Source organism: Hemitrygon akajei, chromosome 7 (genome assembly GCF_048418815.1).
Source record: "Hemitrygon akajei chromosome 7, sHemAka1.3, whole genome shotgun sequence".
NCBI lineage: Eukaryota > Metazoa > Chordata > Chondrichthyes > Myliobatiformes > Dasyatidae > Hemitrygon > Hemitrygon akajei.
Genome location: NC_133130.1, coordinates 180,364,136 through 180,384,219, shown reverse-complemented (window position 1 = coordinate 180,384,219; position 20,084 = coordinate 180,364,136). Strand labels below are relative to the sequence as shown.

Here is a 20,084-nt window from a genome sequence, read left to right as displayed (position 1 = left end):
TTTCTGCTCAGGCCCATCTTCAAACTTTGAAATGCAATATTAGAAGTGAAAGTGCTAGTTAACCATTGAAGGACTACAAGAAGCTCCCTAAAGGTTCCCAGATTGGGTTTGATCTAGATAGCAAGGTTGGAGATGCCCTCCCCGCTCTCCTTCACCATTCTCCATCCCCTTTTACCCTCTCACCTTATCTCCTTACCCACCCATCGCCTCCCTCTGGTGCTCCTCCCCCTTTTCTTTCTTTCATGGCCTTCTGTCTTCTCCTATTCAATCCCCCCTATTCCAGCCTTGTATCTCTTTCACCAATCATCTTCCCAGCTCTTTACTTCATCCCTCCCTGTCCCGGTTTCACCCATCAACTTGTGCTTCTCTCTCCCCTCCCCCACCTTTTAAATCCACTCATCTTTTCTCCTCCAGTCCTAATCAGGGGTCTCGACCCAAAACGTCGACTGTACTCTTTTCCACAGATGCTGCCTAGCCTGCCGAGCTCCTCCAGCATTTTGTGTGTGTTGCTTGGATTTCCAGCATCTGCAGATTTTCTCTTGCTTGTGAATGGAGGTAAGACCTATTCCTCTTCAATATTCAACACTTGTGGGTGCAGCATCCAGACACAATCAGTATTGAGATGTTATTTACTGGCCTCACAAAGTTCAGGATTATTGAGGTCAAGTACACTGCACTCTACCAGAAGGCTTGGCATAGATCTGCAAACTCTGTATACACTGGGATCAACCTGTCTGCTGAATAACATGGAATTGCACCTTCCTAATGAGCCACCTGAGGATGTTGCCATCACTGATGCAAAACGATGCCATGACCAAGTTAAGAAAAGGAGATTTGCTTAAAAAAATCACAACAGCGTCAGAAGTTTCCAAATCACTCACATTTATTAGTACAATCCAGAAATACAGTTCACTCTGTGGACATTTTACAGATGCTCCTAAATTCTATCAAATCAAATTTATAAAATAAAAACATACATACCTATTTGAATATTTAACAAACACCAACATTATTTGGTCATCAAGCCAGTTGATTTGATAACTAATTATCAAAGAAATGGTAAAATATTACATACATAAACCCATTGTCTGTACACAGATTCAAAGGTCTGCAAGTGTCCTTCTCACAATGTATTTTTGCAAAATGACAAATGGCAGCAAATGCATTACATTACATTTTTTCCGCATTTCAAAGGAAAATATCAGTACTGCCCATAAGTGGAATTTCATCAATTTGCACACTGAACTCAAGTGAGCAATCTGTTCAGATAATATATCCATAATCTTGGAATATAAATGTTTGCTTTCCTTTTCTTTCTATCATTCTGCTGTGAATTACACACCAGGTTACATGTCTTGATCTCTGACTTGGTTGTTCTACAAACAACAGGGATTTGTAAAGTACTGTCTGGGAAAGCAGGCAATTTGTTTCCTTTGCATCCTGGTTGAGGAGATCACTTCTTTACAGACCCCCAAAGAAGATCTAAGCATTAATATTGTAGTAGGCAGAGGAGTTGCCCCATCAACTCCATTTTTAAAACCATATTTGAAAACCATGCACATGACAAATTTAGCAATTAAAAATGTTCAACATTAACTTATGTAAATTCAGAGTCAGACTGAAAACAAACCACAGCATGATCTTACAAAAGGACACAACTGTTCTTTTGTTCACCAATGGTTCAATTCAATGAAGCACAGATCATTGACTGTGCTGTGCAAGACGTTGACTGCATATTTATGTTCAGTATGATGTGGAACCATTCTGGGCTTTGCAAATTCTGGTGATGTACTATGGGCCTAAACCATTTTACTTCAAACATTCAAAGGTTTAATCAATATGCATTTACTTTGCTTTCACTTAGTGCAGTCTGAATATCAATCACATTGGCTTTGAAAACCTTGGAACAGCAGGCATGCAATTTCAAAGACAGGGATGTTAAAGCCAGAGTCATTCTTTGCCACTCATTTGCTGAATTCTGAAGAAATGTAGGTCCAAGGCTGTTACCAATCTGTCCTTTCGATTCTAATTGGTATGTTCCAAGGTGAGGAGAAGAGATGCTGACAACAACTTAAATCCATTGAAGAACACCAACAGTTTGTTGATTACACTTCTCACTGTCTAAAATTAATAAGCATCTCCATAGCCCACAATGATTTAATAAAAAAGCAGGCTTGGTCATATTTTAGCATTAGCTCAATTTAAGCCAAGTATTTACATAAGAAATCGTATTACAGTAAAGTATGTACGATTTACATTGATGGTAAACCTGGAGATCCTATGGTTGTGGAGCTAGGCTCTGGAGTTCTGTCATTGCTATTGTACACTTGAAAAGATCACCTCCCTTCACTTAGCTTAAATATTTGAGTATTGAAAAGCAAAAAAAAGATTTAACAACTTAAGCCCCACTAGTTCCTGAAAAATAAAGCATTCTATACACTTTGTATATATGTTCCCTCCCCTCCCACCCATCCTTGCAAATGAAAGATACATTATAAAATGCCATCCTCAATTAAAAGCACACGGTTGTAGACCTTAGGTAGCTCAGAAGTTTCCTGCTCTCCCTCTGGAGAAATGTTTTGGAGCCACATTTGTCATATAGTCCAACAAGCAAGCAAACTTAATTTATGGGGAATAATAATTATATAATTTAGACAGACTACAGACTTACCATTTATTTCTAAACAAAACATTGTCTCCTTTACACAGATACAACTCATTAAGAGGGAGAGAAAAATGACTTAACATTATGAATGAGGTTACTGAAGTATAATTGGGGCTCACAATCAATATAATTTGCCTTAATTTGCAAAGCATCATGGCAGTAAAGGAAACCTATTAGAATGCAATTTAAATAGTTGCCCACATTTCTACTTAAAATCTTTTAGAGGAAGACAATCTTCATGAGTACCATGTGCCCCCCACTTGAAAACTTAACTTTTCTCTTTTAAAATACCATGTTTTATGGGCAGTCCAGATCAAAGTTCCAAATTTTGCACTGAAGAACAAACTGATCTACAGGGAATCATCATAAACAACACACATACAAATTAATTTTATGGACACTCCATATTTCCTTGTTAGAGGCAAACTCCATTTGTAATTAGAATGAAATAAATAACCGACAATTCATCCATCACTGAGGTAGAAACCAAAAATAACATTGCACACATTTATGAAAACTGAACACAAAGGAAGTTCTACCAAGTCTCTTCCAACCAACAATGGCGAAAGGAACTTGCTGACTGAGACAACTGATGGGCTCAGGAGAGTGAAAAGATTCTTCTCAGGACATTTAAAAATGTCAAATCTGGATTAGGTGAAATTAAGCACAAATGTCACTTACTGATCTGCATATTTGGAAGCAGGAAATTTCATGCCAAGCAACAAACTTCTAATTATAACTAACAAGCAATCTGTAGGAGCAGCATTTTTACTATATACCGTAATAAATATTTATCTGTGGCTGTTTCACATTTGAAGTTTTCATTGGAACTGGTATTGAAAACAATCCTTGACTCGATTTCTTCTGATCTGACACATAGGACATATTGCGAACTTGGATAGGAAGAAATTAGTGAACATGCTAAATTATGCACTTCTTATAATTCTGTAAACCGTATGTTGTTACCACATAATGTTTTACAGATGATCGTCATCTTTCTTTTGATAACTCTTAGTGCCCCTGAGTTTATAGGCAAATATCAGCTCGTATTCTCTTCCTGTGGTACTTGATAGACCTGCTTTTCTACATTGCAATTGGGAATAAGACACTGTTTAGGACTCTGACTCTGCGTAACAGATTACTGAATACTTAGGAGTAATAGGATGGTTCTCTTCAGGACTACCTAAGAAAGATATAAATCGACTGCAACTTGTTCAAAATACAGCAGCGAGAATCTTAACCACAAGTAGAAAATCTGAACATATTTCACCAGCTTTGGCATTATTACAGTGGCTGTTTGTATCCTTTTGGATCAACTTTAAAATACTATTAATTGTATACAAGGTTCTGAATAATCTAGTTCCTCCATATATTTTGGAGTGTCAATCCCCTTACATCCCTATCCACAATCTTAGATCCATGATTACATGTTTGCTTAGTGTTCCTAGAACCAAGCATAGAAGAACTGTTGATGTGGCCTTTTGCTCTTACGCACCAAAAATCTGGAATACTCTGCTAACTGAGATACACCAGGGATAGTACTGTGGAATGTTTCAAAACACTTCTAAAAACCTACTTTTATAATTTGGCCTACTTATAGGATTACTTAATGCCTGTTGATGTTGATTACCTTTATACTATTCGACATATTTGACTACATTTTATTCTACAATATATAATGTTTGTCTTATGTTTAAGTTTCTCTTGTATTTTTATGACTACATTGATTTAGCTTTACAATCTTAGTAAAGCATTTTTGAGCTACATCTTAATGTATGAAAGGTGCTATGTAAATAAAGTTATTATTATTATAATTAGTGTTCATAAAGGTCCCTATAGATATTAGAACATGCAGTTATTCTGGACTATTAAAATACAAGAGGTCTTTACTGAAACAAAGCAATCTATTAGTTTGAAAATGCCCTCATACATTCTATAACATACAGATATTCCTTAATAAAATATTATCAGAATTCCAATAGGTCACTGCAATCCTTCTAAATGGATATCCACAGAGGAAAGTACCTATATGTTAATGTGAAAAGATTGATTATGTGGTGAAAAGCTAAATTTTCCTTTTTACTGAACACTTGCTTTTAAATGCAGAAATGTGTTTACAGAAACCAAATCCCTTGTTGCTTTCCTCTAATCACCATAATGGCATGATTTAATTCTGTAATGTTACCGGTGCCATATCAACTGATCTAATTCTGTGAAACTCGACATTTGTTCCATTTTACAATGAAGCTACAAAGTTAATTATTCTTATCTTGCTTACCTTCCCTTAGCTCCTGTCATGCTCAAATTAAAATAACCCTATAAGCAATCAGGTTCAGGATTTTCAAACAGTTGCCCAGCCATTTTTTATTGCACAAACATTTTCTGGAGCCTAGAGTTTGAACAGATATGCAGGAAAGCAACAATGTTTTCCACAAAATATTTTTTTTCCCCATTCAGTTGAAATCATCTCGTCTTGTTGGAATATGATTCAATCTTCTGTTCAGCTCACTCAGCTGAACATATTTCATATGCTTGTCTCCACGTGTGAACCACAAGAGGTATCATCGTAAAATAAAGTTAATACTGCTTTTAGCATACTTTGCAATACATGGAGTGACTAATACATCTGCTGGAGATATTTTGTCAGAATACTCTAATGTCTTTTTTAAGTAAGCATAATCAGTTCTGCTGTACTGAACTAGCTCACCTGACAAACAGAATAGATACATGGCTAAATCAATCTCACTCATCTACAATCCCAGAAAACTATTCTTGATTCCATTAATGGGCAGTCTTCCTAGCAGAGCTCTCCACACAAATTATTGGCATCTATTATTTTTAAGACAATTGGCTTCTTCTACTTGTTGTCTGCAACAGACAGTAACGATAATATTAAAGCTGCATTATGATACATTGCATTGTCACAGTTTAGAACAATGTCAGAAATTATAGAAGAGATTTTTAAAAAATCATCAATCCTGTTTGCTATATCAGATCTGAACAGTATCAAAGTATTTAAAATTTATTTGTCTGGAATCTTATATCTCTACTAGATTTAGCAGTAACTGAGACTGTGGAAATACCATTCCTGTACCATTACTAATGGTTACATCTGTGATCAAACATTGGAACTACTCAACAGGTCAGCTAGCGTATTAGAGAGAGAAAATCGATTAATGTTTCAGGCCAATTACTTTTAATCAGATCTGTTCTGATGGAAGATCATCACCCTGAAACATTACACTGCTTTTTCTCTCTCTACAAATGATCCCTGCTGACTATATCCTGCGTTTTGATTTTAATTCCCATCTCCAGTCATAGCAGTATTTTCTTTTTGCATTGTCATGAAGACCATCCAGAGGTCAGTTCCAAGTATTCAAAAATGCTGCAAAATTGCAACTACAAGAATGTCAATTTGTCTTGTAAAATGTTTTTGAAATACTGCTGTGACGTGGAAAATTCCAATTTTGGCTTCAATCAATTGATTGCACAATGGGGGAACACTTTATATAGGAAAGAAGTACTTAACGTTGTCACTACGTAATGTTTTTGTTTCTAAGGTTCAAACTCACAGTGTGCAATTATGTGAAAATTGCAACTCAATCATGCATTTCAATGCTAATATTATCCCTCAAGAACCTTTTTTGTTAACTTTAATTGAAAGATTATTAAATACATGAAAGACAAAGGATCATACAGCAGCAGTAGCATGTCAACCTTGGAGCTTAGAATTCCACAACAATTTCTGAGACTGAACACTTTATTCAAAAATCTGTAATTCACTCCTTAATCAACCTACTTGTCCATTTATCTCCTTCGGCCAAAAATCACCACACCAAGAGAAAGTGTGAAGCAGCTGATTAATAGAATTAGCCAAAACCCTCAAGTGTGTTCTTACCACTTCAAAAACAAAATTTGCCTACTTGCTTGTTAAGCTCTGTAATTATCAATGGTGCTTCAATACTATTGAACTGTAGCAAGTGATGATTTTGTTTTCAAAAACTATTGATATTCCCTCTGAAATATATGTTAGTAAAATCTCTCTCCATACATCTTACCATCTTCACAGTTCAAGATGCTAAGTAATACTGTTGTGCATCTTGCAGGGAAAAGGCACCAAGGATATCACGGTGTTCCACTGCATCTGACTCCATCCCCAGATGTCCTAACTGTCTTGTCACTGGATACAGATAGTCTTGGATGAGTGAGAGAGGTTGATCCTGTGCAACTCTTCCTCACTTTAAACTAAGTCTTTGTGCAAGTCACTCTTGTCATCCATTTTTCCATCCCAAACCAACGGTCAGGTGTGGGTAGACTGGCAGCTGTAGCCGTAAACCTGCACACTTGCAGCTTAAGCCATTGGGTTGTTACCTACTGACATGGAGTAGCAGTGGCTTTCGGCAGCCACCGGAGCGACTGAGTGGCTCTTTTCAGGGATGTATTGCTTACCACCATGCTATGAGGAAGGGGCCAGAAAAAGTGCCCTAAACATTGCCTACTCTATTCTTTCCCTGGCCAGTTTACTGCACTGGTGCAGACCCGATCACAGCGGTTGAAATACATCACAGAGAGCCAGTGTGGATTCTGGGAAGAGTGTGGAACTACCAACATGGTGTTTGTTGCAAGGCAGCAGCAAGAGAAATGTCAGGAACAAAACGCTGATGTATTCTGCAGCTATGTCGATCTAACTAAAGCCTTCAACACTGTTAGCAGAGAGGGAAGATCATGGCAAAAGTATGGATGCCCAAGAACATTCATCACCATGGTGCAGCAATTCCACAATGGCATGCAAGCTAGAGTTCAGGACAATGGTGAGACATCTGAGCCCTTTCCTGTCTCAAACGGGGTTAAATAGGGCTACATCTTGGTGCTAATGCTATTCAGTCTAGTGTTTTCCACCATGTTGACTGATATCTTCAGCGATATTGACATTGGCATCTTGGCATCAGATTCTAAGGGGTAACTGTTCAACCTCAGGAAGCTCCAAGCAAAAACTGTTATGATAGGGACTTCCTTTTTGCTGATGAATGTGTTCTCAATGCTGGTTCAAAAGATGATATGCAACACTATGTCAACAAGTTTTCTGATGCATCTACCAACTTTGGGCCTACCATCTATACCAAAACAACTGAAGTAACACATCAGCTACTTCTACGGAAATCATGGACTGAGCCAAACATCACAATCAATGTTCAAAGACTTAAACTAATGAACAGATTCACATATCTTAGCAGCTCACTGTCGCAGAGCATCGTCATTGATGACGAAGTAAACGCCAGGATTGCCATAGCAACTTTCTAACAACGCCTGGAAGAAAAGAGGCGCAAGTCCACAGATGAAGCTGAAGGTGTATCAGGCCATTGTACTTCCCACTCTGCTTTACTCCTGCAAAGCATGGACAGTGTACTAAGGGAATGCCATGACCCTAAACCATTTCCCATCAGACGCCAAAGAGACTGGCTTACACTGGACTACAAAAAGGTAAGTCTTCCTGTGGTGGCCAAAGGAAACACTATAAAGACACCCTGAAAGCTTCATTAAAAGCCTTTGGCATCAACCCAGACACATGGGAGCATATCGCCTAGGATCAGATTGAGTGGCGCTCCTCTCTCCATAATGGTGCAGTGACACCTGAGGCAGAAAGGACAATTACATAGGCTGGACAGGAAAGCCCAAGCCAGCAACCTCCAATCCAGCAAGGCTGCCATCTTTTGTCCATGCTCCCAAAGAGCTTTTCAAGTGTGGATTGGCCTCTCCAGCCACTGGCATACCCACAGACCAGTCCAGCCCCTACAAATTGCGGATGACTAGAGTGGTTCTCATCATTACATGATGAAGGGACAAACAAATATCTTGCAGAAATTAGCTGTAAAGTAAAGTGAAATAATTACTGTTTATTAAATAGATAAAGTCTATAGAATTCTCTACAAACCGATCAAAAAAGTTATGTACTGCTTTAGCCAGGTATCTGACAGACCTCAAATTTGTTCATTCATCGTGAATTGCCTTGAAAGCCACTAAATAATGCAGGTACAAGTGTGGAAGCAATTAAGCTCAGGTGAAAAAACTGAAGAAGCCTTCAAAGAAAATGGATTACTCAAACACTTCTAGAACTGAATAAAGAAAAATCACAACATCCAAATTCAATATTAACAGTAAAAATTTACACCATTTACAAATAGGTTATCCACTACTCAATGCTACCCAACCCTGAAGCCTACAATCACAGTATCTAATCATTAATGCTTTATAAATATATTTACAAGTTAACATGGCTGCAGGCAGCAATGCAACAATCATTCCGTTTTTCAGTGTGCTTCCCAAAAAATGGTGTACAGTTTAATGATTTAATGTAAGCAGCTTGTCAGCCGTCTATCTATCTCACTCCCTCAACTTGCTTATCTTTCTGGAACTAACTTGTGAAACTATAATCACAGCTCCAGGGTCAACCAGCTAGACAAGTTACTGGTAGTTAATCTTCAAGAGCATATAGACAGAAACCGATTAAATCAATGATAAGCATAATGATTCTGAAAAGCCAGGTGTTGTGAAATGAGTTCTAAATACAGAAAGTGTTGGAAACATCCAGGTGATCAAGCAGTGTGTGTGGAGAAATAGTTAACATCAACACTCTCTGTCTTCATAGATGCTGCCTGACCTGCTGGATATGTCTACCACTTAGTTTTCGTTTTCTTTTGCTCATTTACAGTTCTTTTTGAACTAAATCAGAAACAATCCTGTGTTAACACTCACAAACAAGTGGGCACGCATGTACACATGCTCTAACAGAAACCTCAGCTGATGTTTCCACATTCCTAACTCACGATAACTAAGTGCAAGTGTGGCTCTTACACTAACACATCAGATAAATTTATTCAATTTTTTCCTAAGAATTATTATTATGATGGAAAAATACTCTTTTCTTCCCTTTATTTCAGCTAAGGGAATTTTTTTTTACCCACACTACCAACATGGATCTCATTTCACCATTCCAAAAATCATTTCATTCTACATATAACAATCTCCAACTGTTCTAAACAAATCTGTTACTTTTGATTTTTTTTTAAAACTAAATCAAGGCCAACAGGACGTGAGGTGCAGCTGTTTTTGTGGAATACATTTCAACTATCTTTATATTTGTCTCATCTAGTTTAGTTTCATTCACGTTATCAGATTCACTTCAGTCAGAAGATAGCACCAAATGTAAACAATGACCCAACAATATTTGCAATATACAAGAATATAACGTATACAACAGCCAACAAATCAAAATCAAACCCAATGAATCATAGCAATAATCTTTAAGTCAAGAATTTGTTTCTTCCTTGAGTAAAAAAACCCTTAACACTGCCTTCCATCAAAATGCTTTCTCATGATCCAAGATGCTATCACAATTAAACTAAATTCATCTAAAAAAAAGGAGCTAGCGCTTTCCTGGTATCTATGACAAATATACTCTTTTTGGGGTTCCAGCGAAGTATAGGTATCGATTTTAACTAAAGTTCTGATGACAAACTCTGCCATCTTCATCATCATCTCTGATGAAGATGGTGGAGTTTGTCTTTGAAATCTCAGTTAAAATCAATACCTGTACCCGGATGGAAGCCTGAGAAGAGTTTATTTGTAAATTCATCTTTTTCTCAACTTAAACCTTTGCTGCCGTTTATGTATTCGCTTTTGAGTGTGTATCCAACAGTGTCTGATCTAGTGACACCTGGTTATTATCCCTTCAAGCCCATCAGAGATTTAAAACACTTGCTGACTGTATAAGATGGCTGATTACTGGTAGGTGACCAGAATCCATATTATTGGACTGGTCAAACTTCACAAAATGGCTCCTTATAACTTTATAAGCAGTCTATGCTGAGAAAGTGAGTGTGCGTTGTATTTTTTAGAGATGGTCAAAAATGGTGGAGGGGGAAGTTGCATGCAAAACACAGATGTATAATTAAGCAGAACTTATTAACATCAAATCTATTTTGAGTTGGAAGGAGGGGTGAAGAGAGCAAAAAAGCATTAACAACAAGTAGTGTGCTCTTTGTAGGAAATAAGAAAAGCTTTTGCCAAATACAATTTGAATAAATTCTGTGATAAAATCATTCACTAAGGAAAGTCTGGACTGATGTACTGCAACAGAGTGGTAACAGGTGGAGTCAAACTTGCTTTCTCCAATTAAAGAAAGCAAGTTTCTGACATCTGCTGCATCACCCAGAAATTGTGAAGTAGAGGAGAAGTTGGCACAAGCTTTAAAGCCAAAAGGGATTGATTAAATCAAAAAGAAAGCTCGCTGCTGTGCACTGGCAAGAAGAATGTGAGAAAGCAGTGCAATGAGCAAAGATGATAAAATTATGCAATTATAAATATTTAAAACACAACATGAATTTGTTAGTATCATAGCATCACTTCTGACCTTAAATTTGTAGCCTGTAACATGAGGCTTTCACCATATGATTGATAAAGCTTTCAGAGATGGTACTCTTTCCCAAATGATGGAATCTAACGAGCCCACACCACTTTCTACAGCACACTTGTGACAACTGTGCCTCACGATGATACTCCTACACACAGCTTGTTAATCCAAGGACTACACAGTTACACCAACAAATCAGCCAAGTACCTGAAGGAGTGGAGACTCTGAGTCACAAACTGCAGGAAATTCAATTTTCAGGAGAAACTAACAAAAAAAAAATTCTAGATAAATATTAATTTAGACTAGCTATCCTTAAATTCCTGAAGAATGACTCATCTCTTGAATATTAACTCATCTTACCATACTGCTAAGGTGGGTATATTGGTTCCAGCGATAGTATTGTTATAACAAATACTTGCTCTTCTCATAAAGGAATCTATTAGTACTGTCGTTCAGAGTTTCATAATGGTGTGGGCGATTAATGTATGTGGTAATTTTTACCAGTTAAATCTACATATGCACTCTTTCCAATTGGAGCCATTGGAAAGTTACGAGAATTAAAAATCACAAACACAAGAAGATCTGCAGATGCTGAAAATCCAAATCCAAAGCAAAGCACAAAGACAGAGATGCTAGAATTTCCTTTCTTCCCAGATGGTGTATGCTGGGCTATATTTCCCCTTGGTAACTGTAGCCCTGCCCAAGATGAGCTAAAAACGTATGGACCATTCATGGTGCATTTGAGCCACTATCATGGCATGCAGAACATGAATCAGCTTGGGAAAAAAATAATTACATCTTCAATCCAGGAATTTCTTGATCAGTACCCTTCATTGTGAATCAATTTATATATTTTTTATTTTTGAATTATAATGTCGAGGTGCTCAAAATAAAAATAATTATTTCTACTAAACAGGCTGTGGGCTGCAAATCCCTTTTACCTGAGAGGAAAGGTAAAGTCGTGTTGGGCTCATCTCCCAAGTTTAACTTGAGTCTTAGCACATGACTCATCCTTCCCTTTGCTGCAGGCAATGACCTCCTGTTAATTTAACTCATTCTGTGCAGTGAAACCAGCTCAGCAGAATCATATTTAGTATAAACATAACTTAAATTCTGCAGCTGGAAGCTTGTATTGATAACCACAGACTTGCTTGAGATGAGCCTTCAGTCTTAAAGATCCTATAGGACAATGGTAAAAGCTTGTAAAAATCAACAGATTTACAGCCAACTCTGTGAGCCAGAAGAAACTCACAATTGAAATTAATTAAGCAAGCTTAAAAGCCTCATAATGAGGAAATAGCCTTGAGGTCTGAGAGTGCTAAACTGGCTTACAGGGCAAGGAAGATCAGTACCAGCAGCAAACTGCTCATCAGATGATTGAAAAACAGCAAAGATTTTACAGGAATATTGTTTCTTTCGTAACAATATACCAAGTATCATTTTGTGCAGAAGCACTTCCTCAAACCCTGAATCAAGTGCTTTTGCCACATATTCCATTCCAAGGTGAGAAGGATGAAAAGGTTACTCTCCGAGGCCCATCATGCCACTCGTTCCAGTTCTGCTCTCTGTTCTGTGGAGCCATTCGATGACTGGTTAACTTTTTTTATTCCTTCCATCATTCCAATTGTAGTTACTCTGCAAAGACAGAAACAAATATGTATATAAAAGATCTGGGCCACTAAATTTGGAAAAGACACCAAATAATGGTGGATATAGGTTAGCAACAGCCAACTTCAAGTGGCTATTCTGCATGTGAACCTGGATAGAGAGTACCTGCAAAGTAAGCATCTATGGTCTAGTCGGTCAGTGACACTTGCATACTTTTCAGTTGGAGTTGTCAAACTGCATTCATGAGTGGCAACTCTGGGTTACATTCTCCTTCACTGAAGCTTCCAGTCACTGGTCTGACTGAGCTCCTCAAACCAACAAGCTATAGCTAGGGCACATTTCCTACATAATGGTTTATGTACTTGTCAAAGACGTGAACAAAAATGGAAATTAACTTCTCAGAAATTCTGCCAAGGATGTTTGTAATATATTGGAACCTCTTGAACAAAACGTTGTTGCATTTTTTTAAAAACTATTTTTCTGTTGAGCTTTCTGCTTTGTGCAATTTTACCTTCTCTGCCAGTCTGAAAGCTAGAAGTGTCAACCCATTTCAAGCAGGAAAAATAATTCTGTTGAGTTTCATATCCTGAAACTTGCTTTTAATTGTTGCTTCCTGCAAATATTTTACCACTCTGATATTGACAGCTCACAGGGGTCTTAATGTTAATTCTTAACTTCTTGCAAGAACATCCACCAGAACAGAAATAAATCACTCATATCATTGAAAATACTTGCACAGAGAAAAGAAATCCCTATGACTACAGAGAGATGTATTAAGGCTGGGCATCTAGATGCAATGCAGGATCACTACTGCAGTGCTCAAATTGATTGCTCAGTGAAATGCTGCAATGCAACCAGCATTTCAGAACAAGAGGAAGTTTTAAGCTCACAGGATGAATTCACAATGTGCATCACTCAATTAGTCAATACTACTGTCTGCAACAATTTTAATGTTCGCAATGCAAACATTAATCACAGGGTAAACACTACAAGTTGAAAGGATTTATGCAAACTCCAAGAAATTAGCATTCAAGATACCCATTCAAGCGGCTTTCCATGCTCTTACTTAATATCTGCGCAGAATAAAAGCTCTTCCGGCTCACATGGAACAGCAGCATTTTGAGGAGACAGAGGATTGTGGGCCCTCTGGTTCAAATGGTGCATTGGACAAAAGCACGTCACAGGTGTCCTTCATAACACAAATGCTGCACGTTCACACACCATAAATGGCAGAGATGAGAATGATCAAACAGAGATAAATTTATATTTGAACTTTTCTGCCCCATGACTCACAATGGGATCCACCTATTCACCCAGAAAACTCTCTCCCAATTCTATTCCAATAAGAGAGCCATTCAGTAGCTGAAATCATTGTAGAGGACATTCAATAACTCCCTCTGTATTTGGGAAAGAGGAAGAAAAAGGTACAAGCTTTTAGTTGGGCAGAGTCCTGTGTTGCTTGTAAAACCATCAATATGCTGACTATTTCAAAACTTTTCATTTAAACTTTCACTAGCTGACAAGGTAGTACTATATATCTTTGTATTTATTCACTACAAAACACTTATAGTTTTGACAGGGAGAATAGGTGAATACTTTTATAGGAAGTAAAGTTGGCAACATCCAAGATGCAGCTGGGAAGATCCAATCATTTATCAAAAATAAAAGATGCCCTTTCAGGTCAAGAAGAAAGCAGCTCAGCATCAGAAAACTCAGATTTATAAAGCTTCAGCTTAACAGCAATCAACTCAGATTTATTTGACAAGGAGATGGAAATCTCATAGGGAGGTGGAAGCAAAGAATTTTTAAATAATCATTTATAACACTTGGTTGTAAATGTTCATACTTAAAAGGTTTTTGAATCAAGATTAACCTTCATATTGAACATTACTGGATTTCATTAGATTAGATAGTGACCACTTCCAGCTGCACTTAGAAATTACCTATGAGATCATTCTTAACCGATCTTAGTCAGATAGCTTAACAGTAAGTTAATAGCACAGATGTCTAGTTTAAGTTTTGTCATGGCAATTGTGATTTCGCTATCATCTTGCTTCCAAAGTGATTCTAGACAGGAGTTGAGAGTGACTGTTCTTGATAGTAAGTGTGGCATGGAGATTATCTGGTAAAATTTAAACAATCAGAATCACTTTGGTGCCAAGCATAAAACACCGCATCTAAGGGAAAAAACTGCAATACCTTGTACAAATTAACATGATTGTGCTTGTTGAATCGTTAATCTTAGCCCTGGAACATTACAGCAAATGTTCAGAGGGGCAATGTCTTTGGGCCAATCTCTTTTCAAAGTTCAAAATAAATTTATTATTAAAGAATATCTATGTCACCATGTACAACCCTGAGATTCATCTTCTTGCATGCATACTCAAAAAATCCATAACTGAATAATAATAGTCAATGAAAACTGCACCAACTTGGGGCATTCAAGCAGTGTGCAAACGATAATAAACTATGCAAATACAAAAAGAAATAATAATAATAATAATAATAATAAATTAGCAATAAATATTGAAACATGAGAGGAAGAGTCCTTGAAAGTGAGCCCATAGGTTGCAAGAACAGTTTAATGATGGGGCAAGTGAAGTTGAGTGAAGCTATCCCCTTTGATACAACAGCCTGATGGTTGAGGAGTAACAACTGCTCCTGAACCTGGTGGTGTGAGTCCTGAGGTTCCTGAACCTTCTTCCTGATGGCAGCAACAAGAAGAGAGCATGACCTGGGTGGTGGGGGTCCCTGATGATGGATGCTGCTTTCCTGTAACAATACTTCATGTAGATTTGCTGAATGGTAGGGAGGGCTTTACTCATGACAGACTGGGCCATATCCACTACTTTTGGTAGAATTTTCCATTCAAGGGCATTTGTGTTTCCATACCAGGTAGTGATGCAGCCAGTCAATATATTCTCTACCTCACTCTCCCAAAATTTTGCTGAATCTTTACAAACTCCTCAGATGTACTGTTGTGCTTTCTTTGTAATTGCACTTTCATGCTGGGCCCAGGACAGGTACTCTGAAATGATAATTCCGAGGAAATTACAGTTGCTGACCTTCTCGACGTCTAATCCTCAAGGAGGACTGGATCATGGACCTCTCGTTTCCTCTTCCTGAAGTCAATAATTGGCTCCCTGGTCTTGCTGACATTGAGTGAGAGGTTGTTGTTGTGACACCACTCAGCCAGATTTTCAATCTCCCTCCTATACGCTGATATGTCACCAGCCTTGATTCAGCCTACAACAGAGGCGTCATCAGCAAGCTTGAAAATGGCACTGGAGCTGTACTGAGCCACAGTTAGAAGTGAAAAGCTGAAAGGGCAAGGGGTTAAGCACACAGCCCTGTGGTGCACCTGAGGGAGATTGTGAAGGAGATGTTGTTGTCGATTCTTATTGTCTGGGGTCTGCAAGTGAGGAAATCGGATCCAATTGCATTAGAAGGCATTGAGGCCAATGTCTTGAAGCTTATTGATTAGTTTTGAGGGGATGCTAGTACTGAATGCTGAGCTGTCATTGATAAAGAACATCCTGGTGCATGTGGCTTTGCTGTCCAGATGTTCAGGGTTGTGTGAAGATCCAATGAAATGGTGCCTGCTGTGAACCTGTTATGCTGGTAGGAAAATTGGAGGGGGATACAAGGCACTTCTCAGACAAGAGCTATATGTTTAATCACTAACCTCTCAAAACACTTCATCACTGGATGTAGGTGCTTCTGGACAATAGTCATTGAGGCAGGTTATCACATTTTTCTTAAGCACTGGTAAAAATGAAGTCTGCTTGAAAAATGTTGGTACCTCAGACTGCTGAAGTGAACACCCCATCCCGTGGATCAGCACAAGTCTTTTGTACTTGGCCAGATACCCCATCTGGTATGTGGGTTCAACCTTTTGAAGGCTGCTCGCACGTTGGCCTCTGAAACGGAAATCACAGGATCACTGGGGCCTGTGGTAGTCCATGATGGTTCCTCCATGTTTTGACAGTCAAAGTGAGCATAGCAGGCATTGAGCTCATCTGGAAGCAAAGCCTCGTTGTCATCCATGTCGCTTGATTTTACTTTATAAGAGGTGATAGCATTCAAGCCCTGTCACAACTGTTGAACATCCTCCATTGATTGAAGTTTAGCCTGGTATTGCCACTTCACCCATGAGGTGGCTTTCCGGAGACTGTACCTGGACCTTTCTTGGTCGCCAGACTTGAATGCCTCTGATCTAGCTCTCAGCAGATTGCGGATTTCATGATTCATCCAGGGCTTCGTGTTGGGGAATACTCCCGAATGATTTTGTGCTGACAAGTGACAACCGTGGCGCATCCATTCAGCTCCTTGGATGAGCCCTTGAACACAGCCCAATCCACCAACTCGAAGCAATGCCATAGTCATACCTCAGTCACTCATGCCCACCTCTTTTTGTCCTTATCTCTGGAGCTTTGCTCTTTAGCCTCTGCCTTCATGCAGGTAGGAGAAGAACAGACAAGTGACCAGATTTACTCAAATGTGGTCTGGGCGCGGAATGACAGGCATTCCTGATCTTACCTTAGTATAAACTGTACTTCAGCTGCTTCGTTGAGTCAGAGTTGTACAGAATGGAAACAAGCCTTTTGAGCCAAATCGTCTGACCTGTACAAGATGTCTATCAGAAATAGTATAGTCCTAGCATTTGGCCCATTACCCTCTAAATGTTTCTATCCATCCACCCTATCAATGTTTTCTTAAACATTGTAACTGTACCTGCCTTTACATATTCTTCTGGCAGCTTGGTCAATGTACCCTCAGTTCCCTTTTAAATTTCCTACCCTTTTATATCTATGTTGCCTAATTTTAAGACTCCCTTACCCTGGGAAGACACTTTTGCCACCTACCTCAACTACACCTCTCATGATATCATCCCTTAGCTTCAGGGGAAAACAATTCAAGCCTCTCCTTATTGCTCAAGCCCTGTGGTCCCGGTAACATGAATGACTTCCCTCCATCATAATGTCAGAAGCAGCCACTTTCACTGATGATCACACAATGTTCGGTTCAACTCACATCTCATCAGCAAATGAAGCAATCAATACCTGCATGCAGCCAGATCTAAACAACATCCCAGGTATAATTCAAGCCACAACAGTGTCAGCAATGATCCCTGCCAACAAGAGAATCTAATCACCAGGGATAGCTCCTCTTCTCATTGCTACTATTAAGGAGGAGGTAAAAGAGCCTGAAGACACACACTCAACATTTTAGGGACAGCTTCTTCCCCTCTGCCACCAGATTTTTGAATGGACGATGAACTCATGTACAATATCTATTTTTCTTTGATCTCTTTTTGCACTACTTATTTAAAGATAGATAGGTAGATACATGCCTTCTGTCCTCTCCTATCAGATTCCCCCTTCTCCAGCCCTATATCTCTTCCACTAATCAACTTCTTTACTTCACCCCTGCCCCCTTCCCGGTTTCACCTATCACCTTGTGGTTCCCCCCACTTTGTAACTCTGAATCATCTTCTGTTTCCAGTCCTGCTGAAGGGTCTCGGCCCAAAACATCAACGGTACTCTTTTCCATAGATGCTGCCTGATCTACTGAGTTCCTCCAGCATTTTGTGTGTGTAGCTTGGATTTTCAGCATCTGCAGATTTTCTCTTGTTTGTGACAGACAGATGTTGTAATTTATATCTTTTTAAAATTATGTATTGCATTGTACTGCTGCCACAAAACAACAAATTTTATGACATATGCCAGTGATACTAAACCTGATTCTGATTTTGCTCTTGACATTCAATGCTGTTACTGCGCTCAATCCCCCTTCCCCCCCCACCAACCAGAAACTCAATAGGACAGGCCACATAAATAAATGGGTACCGAGGTTAATTATTCTGTGGCAAGTGACTCGTCTCCTTATCCCTCATCTACAAGGCACAAATCAGGACTGCAAAGGAATAGCCTCTGTTTGCCTGGTTGAGTGCAGCCCCAATAATGCTCAAAAAAAACTTTACAAGGCAACCATGGAGAAGTGTGATTGGCCACCTATCAACCACTCTAAAAATTCACTCCCTCCACCATTGGCAAACCATATTTGGAGTGCACACCAAGCAAATAAAAAGAAATGCACAACAGTTACTCACCCAAGCTTCCCTGACCAAATCTCCCAAATCCCCATTCTCAACCACCAAGAATGACAAGGTCAGCAGGTACATGGAACAATGTTTCCTGCAGAGTCCCCTCCACATCACACAATATCCTGACCTGAAAATATATTGCCAGCACTTCATCGCTGGGCTAAATCCTGAAACTCCTTGGATAAGAGCACTGTGGGAGTACTTTCACCAGAAGAACTGAAGAGGTTTATGGTGACGCACCACACCTTCTCAACAGCAAATTGGTTGGTACAATAATTGCTGGTGCAACAAACGAGATCCTGGACATTAATAGTGAAATAAAATTGGTTTCAGAGAAGTTGAAACTATTTATAAAATGGATTTATTCTTTAAGTATTACAGGCAGTTCTATGTTGAGTTCAATGCTGGTGGGCAACTCCTGCAATGCCAGTGGTGCCAAACCGTATCGGTTTCTGCCGTTCCTTTGGATTCATCAGCTGTGAGGAGAGAGGCAGCTCGTTCTCCATATCGTACTGCCCTGGCTTGCGTAGACAGCTAGGACACAACATCCATGGTCAACCCCAATCAATGGAGAGCTTACGGAAGTGACTTGACTTGTGTACTTAGGGTGTGCACCAACCCCAGGAAGAGACTGTAATTTATTAGACACTGCGACGTGATAAGAAAACAGGCTCACATGCCCCTCAAAGCTAAACACTGTCCTTGATAGCTTATACCAGGCTCCTGTGTAATCCCTCACACAGTGTCTAAAAGGCTTAGTCATTTGTAAATACTGTGTGCTCACATGTCTGCAGTTCTACTTGCAGCACATCTCTGACTATTGACAACCTGCAGTTCATTTTTCATGCTACGTGTACCATCTGGTGTGAATAAATAGCAGCAGCAATTCTCTGGTCAGAAACAACCCATTCATTTTAAGTAAGCTACTCATGCTGAAACTTATACTGAGATATGATAAACTGTTTGTGAGAGTTACAGATTAAATATGTTTGGCAGTCCCACTATCTGCTCACATGTCACTTCCATCTACCATATTTTTCAGATACATTAAATTTATCTCATTTCCTCTCGTTGTAGGTGGCAGCCATTCGGCCCAATGAGTCACTGCCAGCTCTCAACATCACAAGTCACATTCTCCTGCTTAATGTCTTAACTAATTCTCTTACATACATTCATTAACAATCCCCTGATCTATATTAGGGCAGTGGTCCCCAACCATTGGTCCGCGGCCCGGAGGTTGGGGACCACTGCATTAGGGACAATTTCAGTAATCAATTAACAATCTCCACTTCTAT

At 39.0% G+C, this 20,084-nt stretch overlaps 1 protein-coding gene across 2 annotated transcripts in view; it reads right to left on the bottom strand.

The window, feature by feature from the left end:
• Positions 1–865: 865 nt before the first annotated feature.
• Positions 866–20,084, bottom strand: part of gpr107 (G protein-coupled receptor 107) — a 129,482-nt gene continuing 110,263 nt past the window's right edge. For both annotated transcript variants that reach the window (XM_073052773.1, XM_073052774.1), the window contains one exon: positions 866–12,710. In XM_073052773.1, coding sequence (XP_072908874.1) covers positions 12,614–12,710 — 97 coding nt within the window. In that variant the 3' untranslated portion in view covers positions 866–12,613. The remainder of the gene's footprint in view (positions 12,711–20,084) is intronic.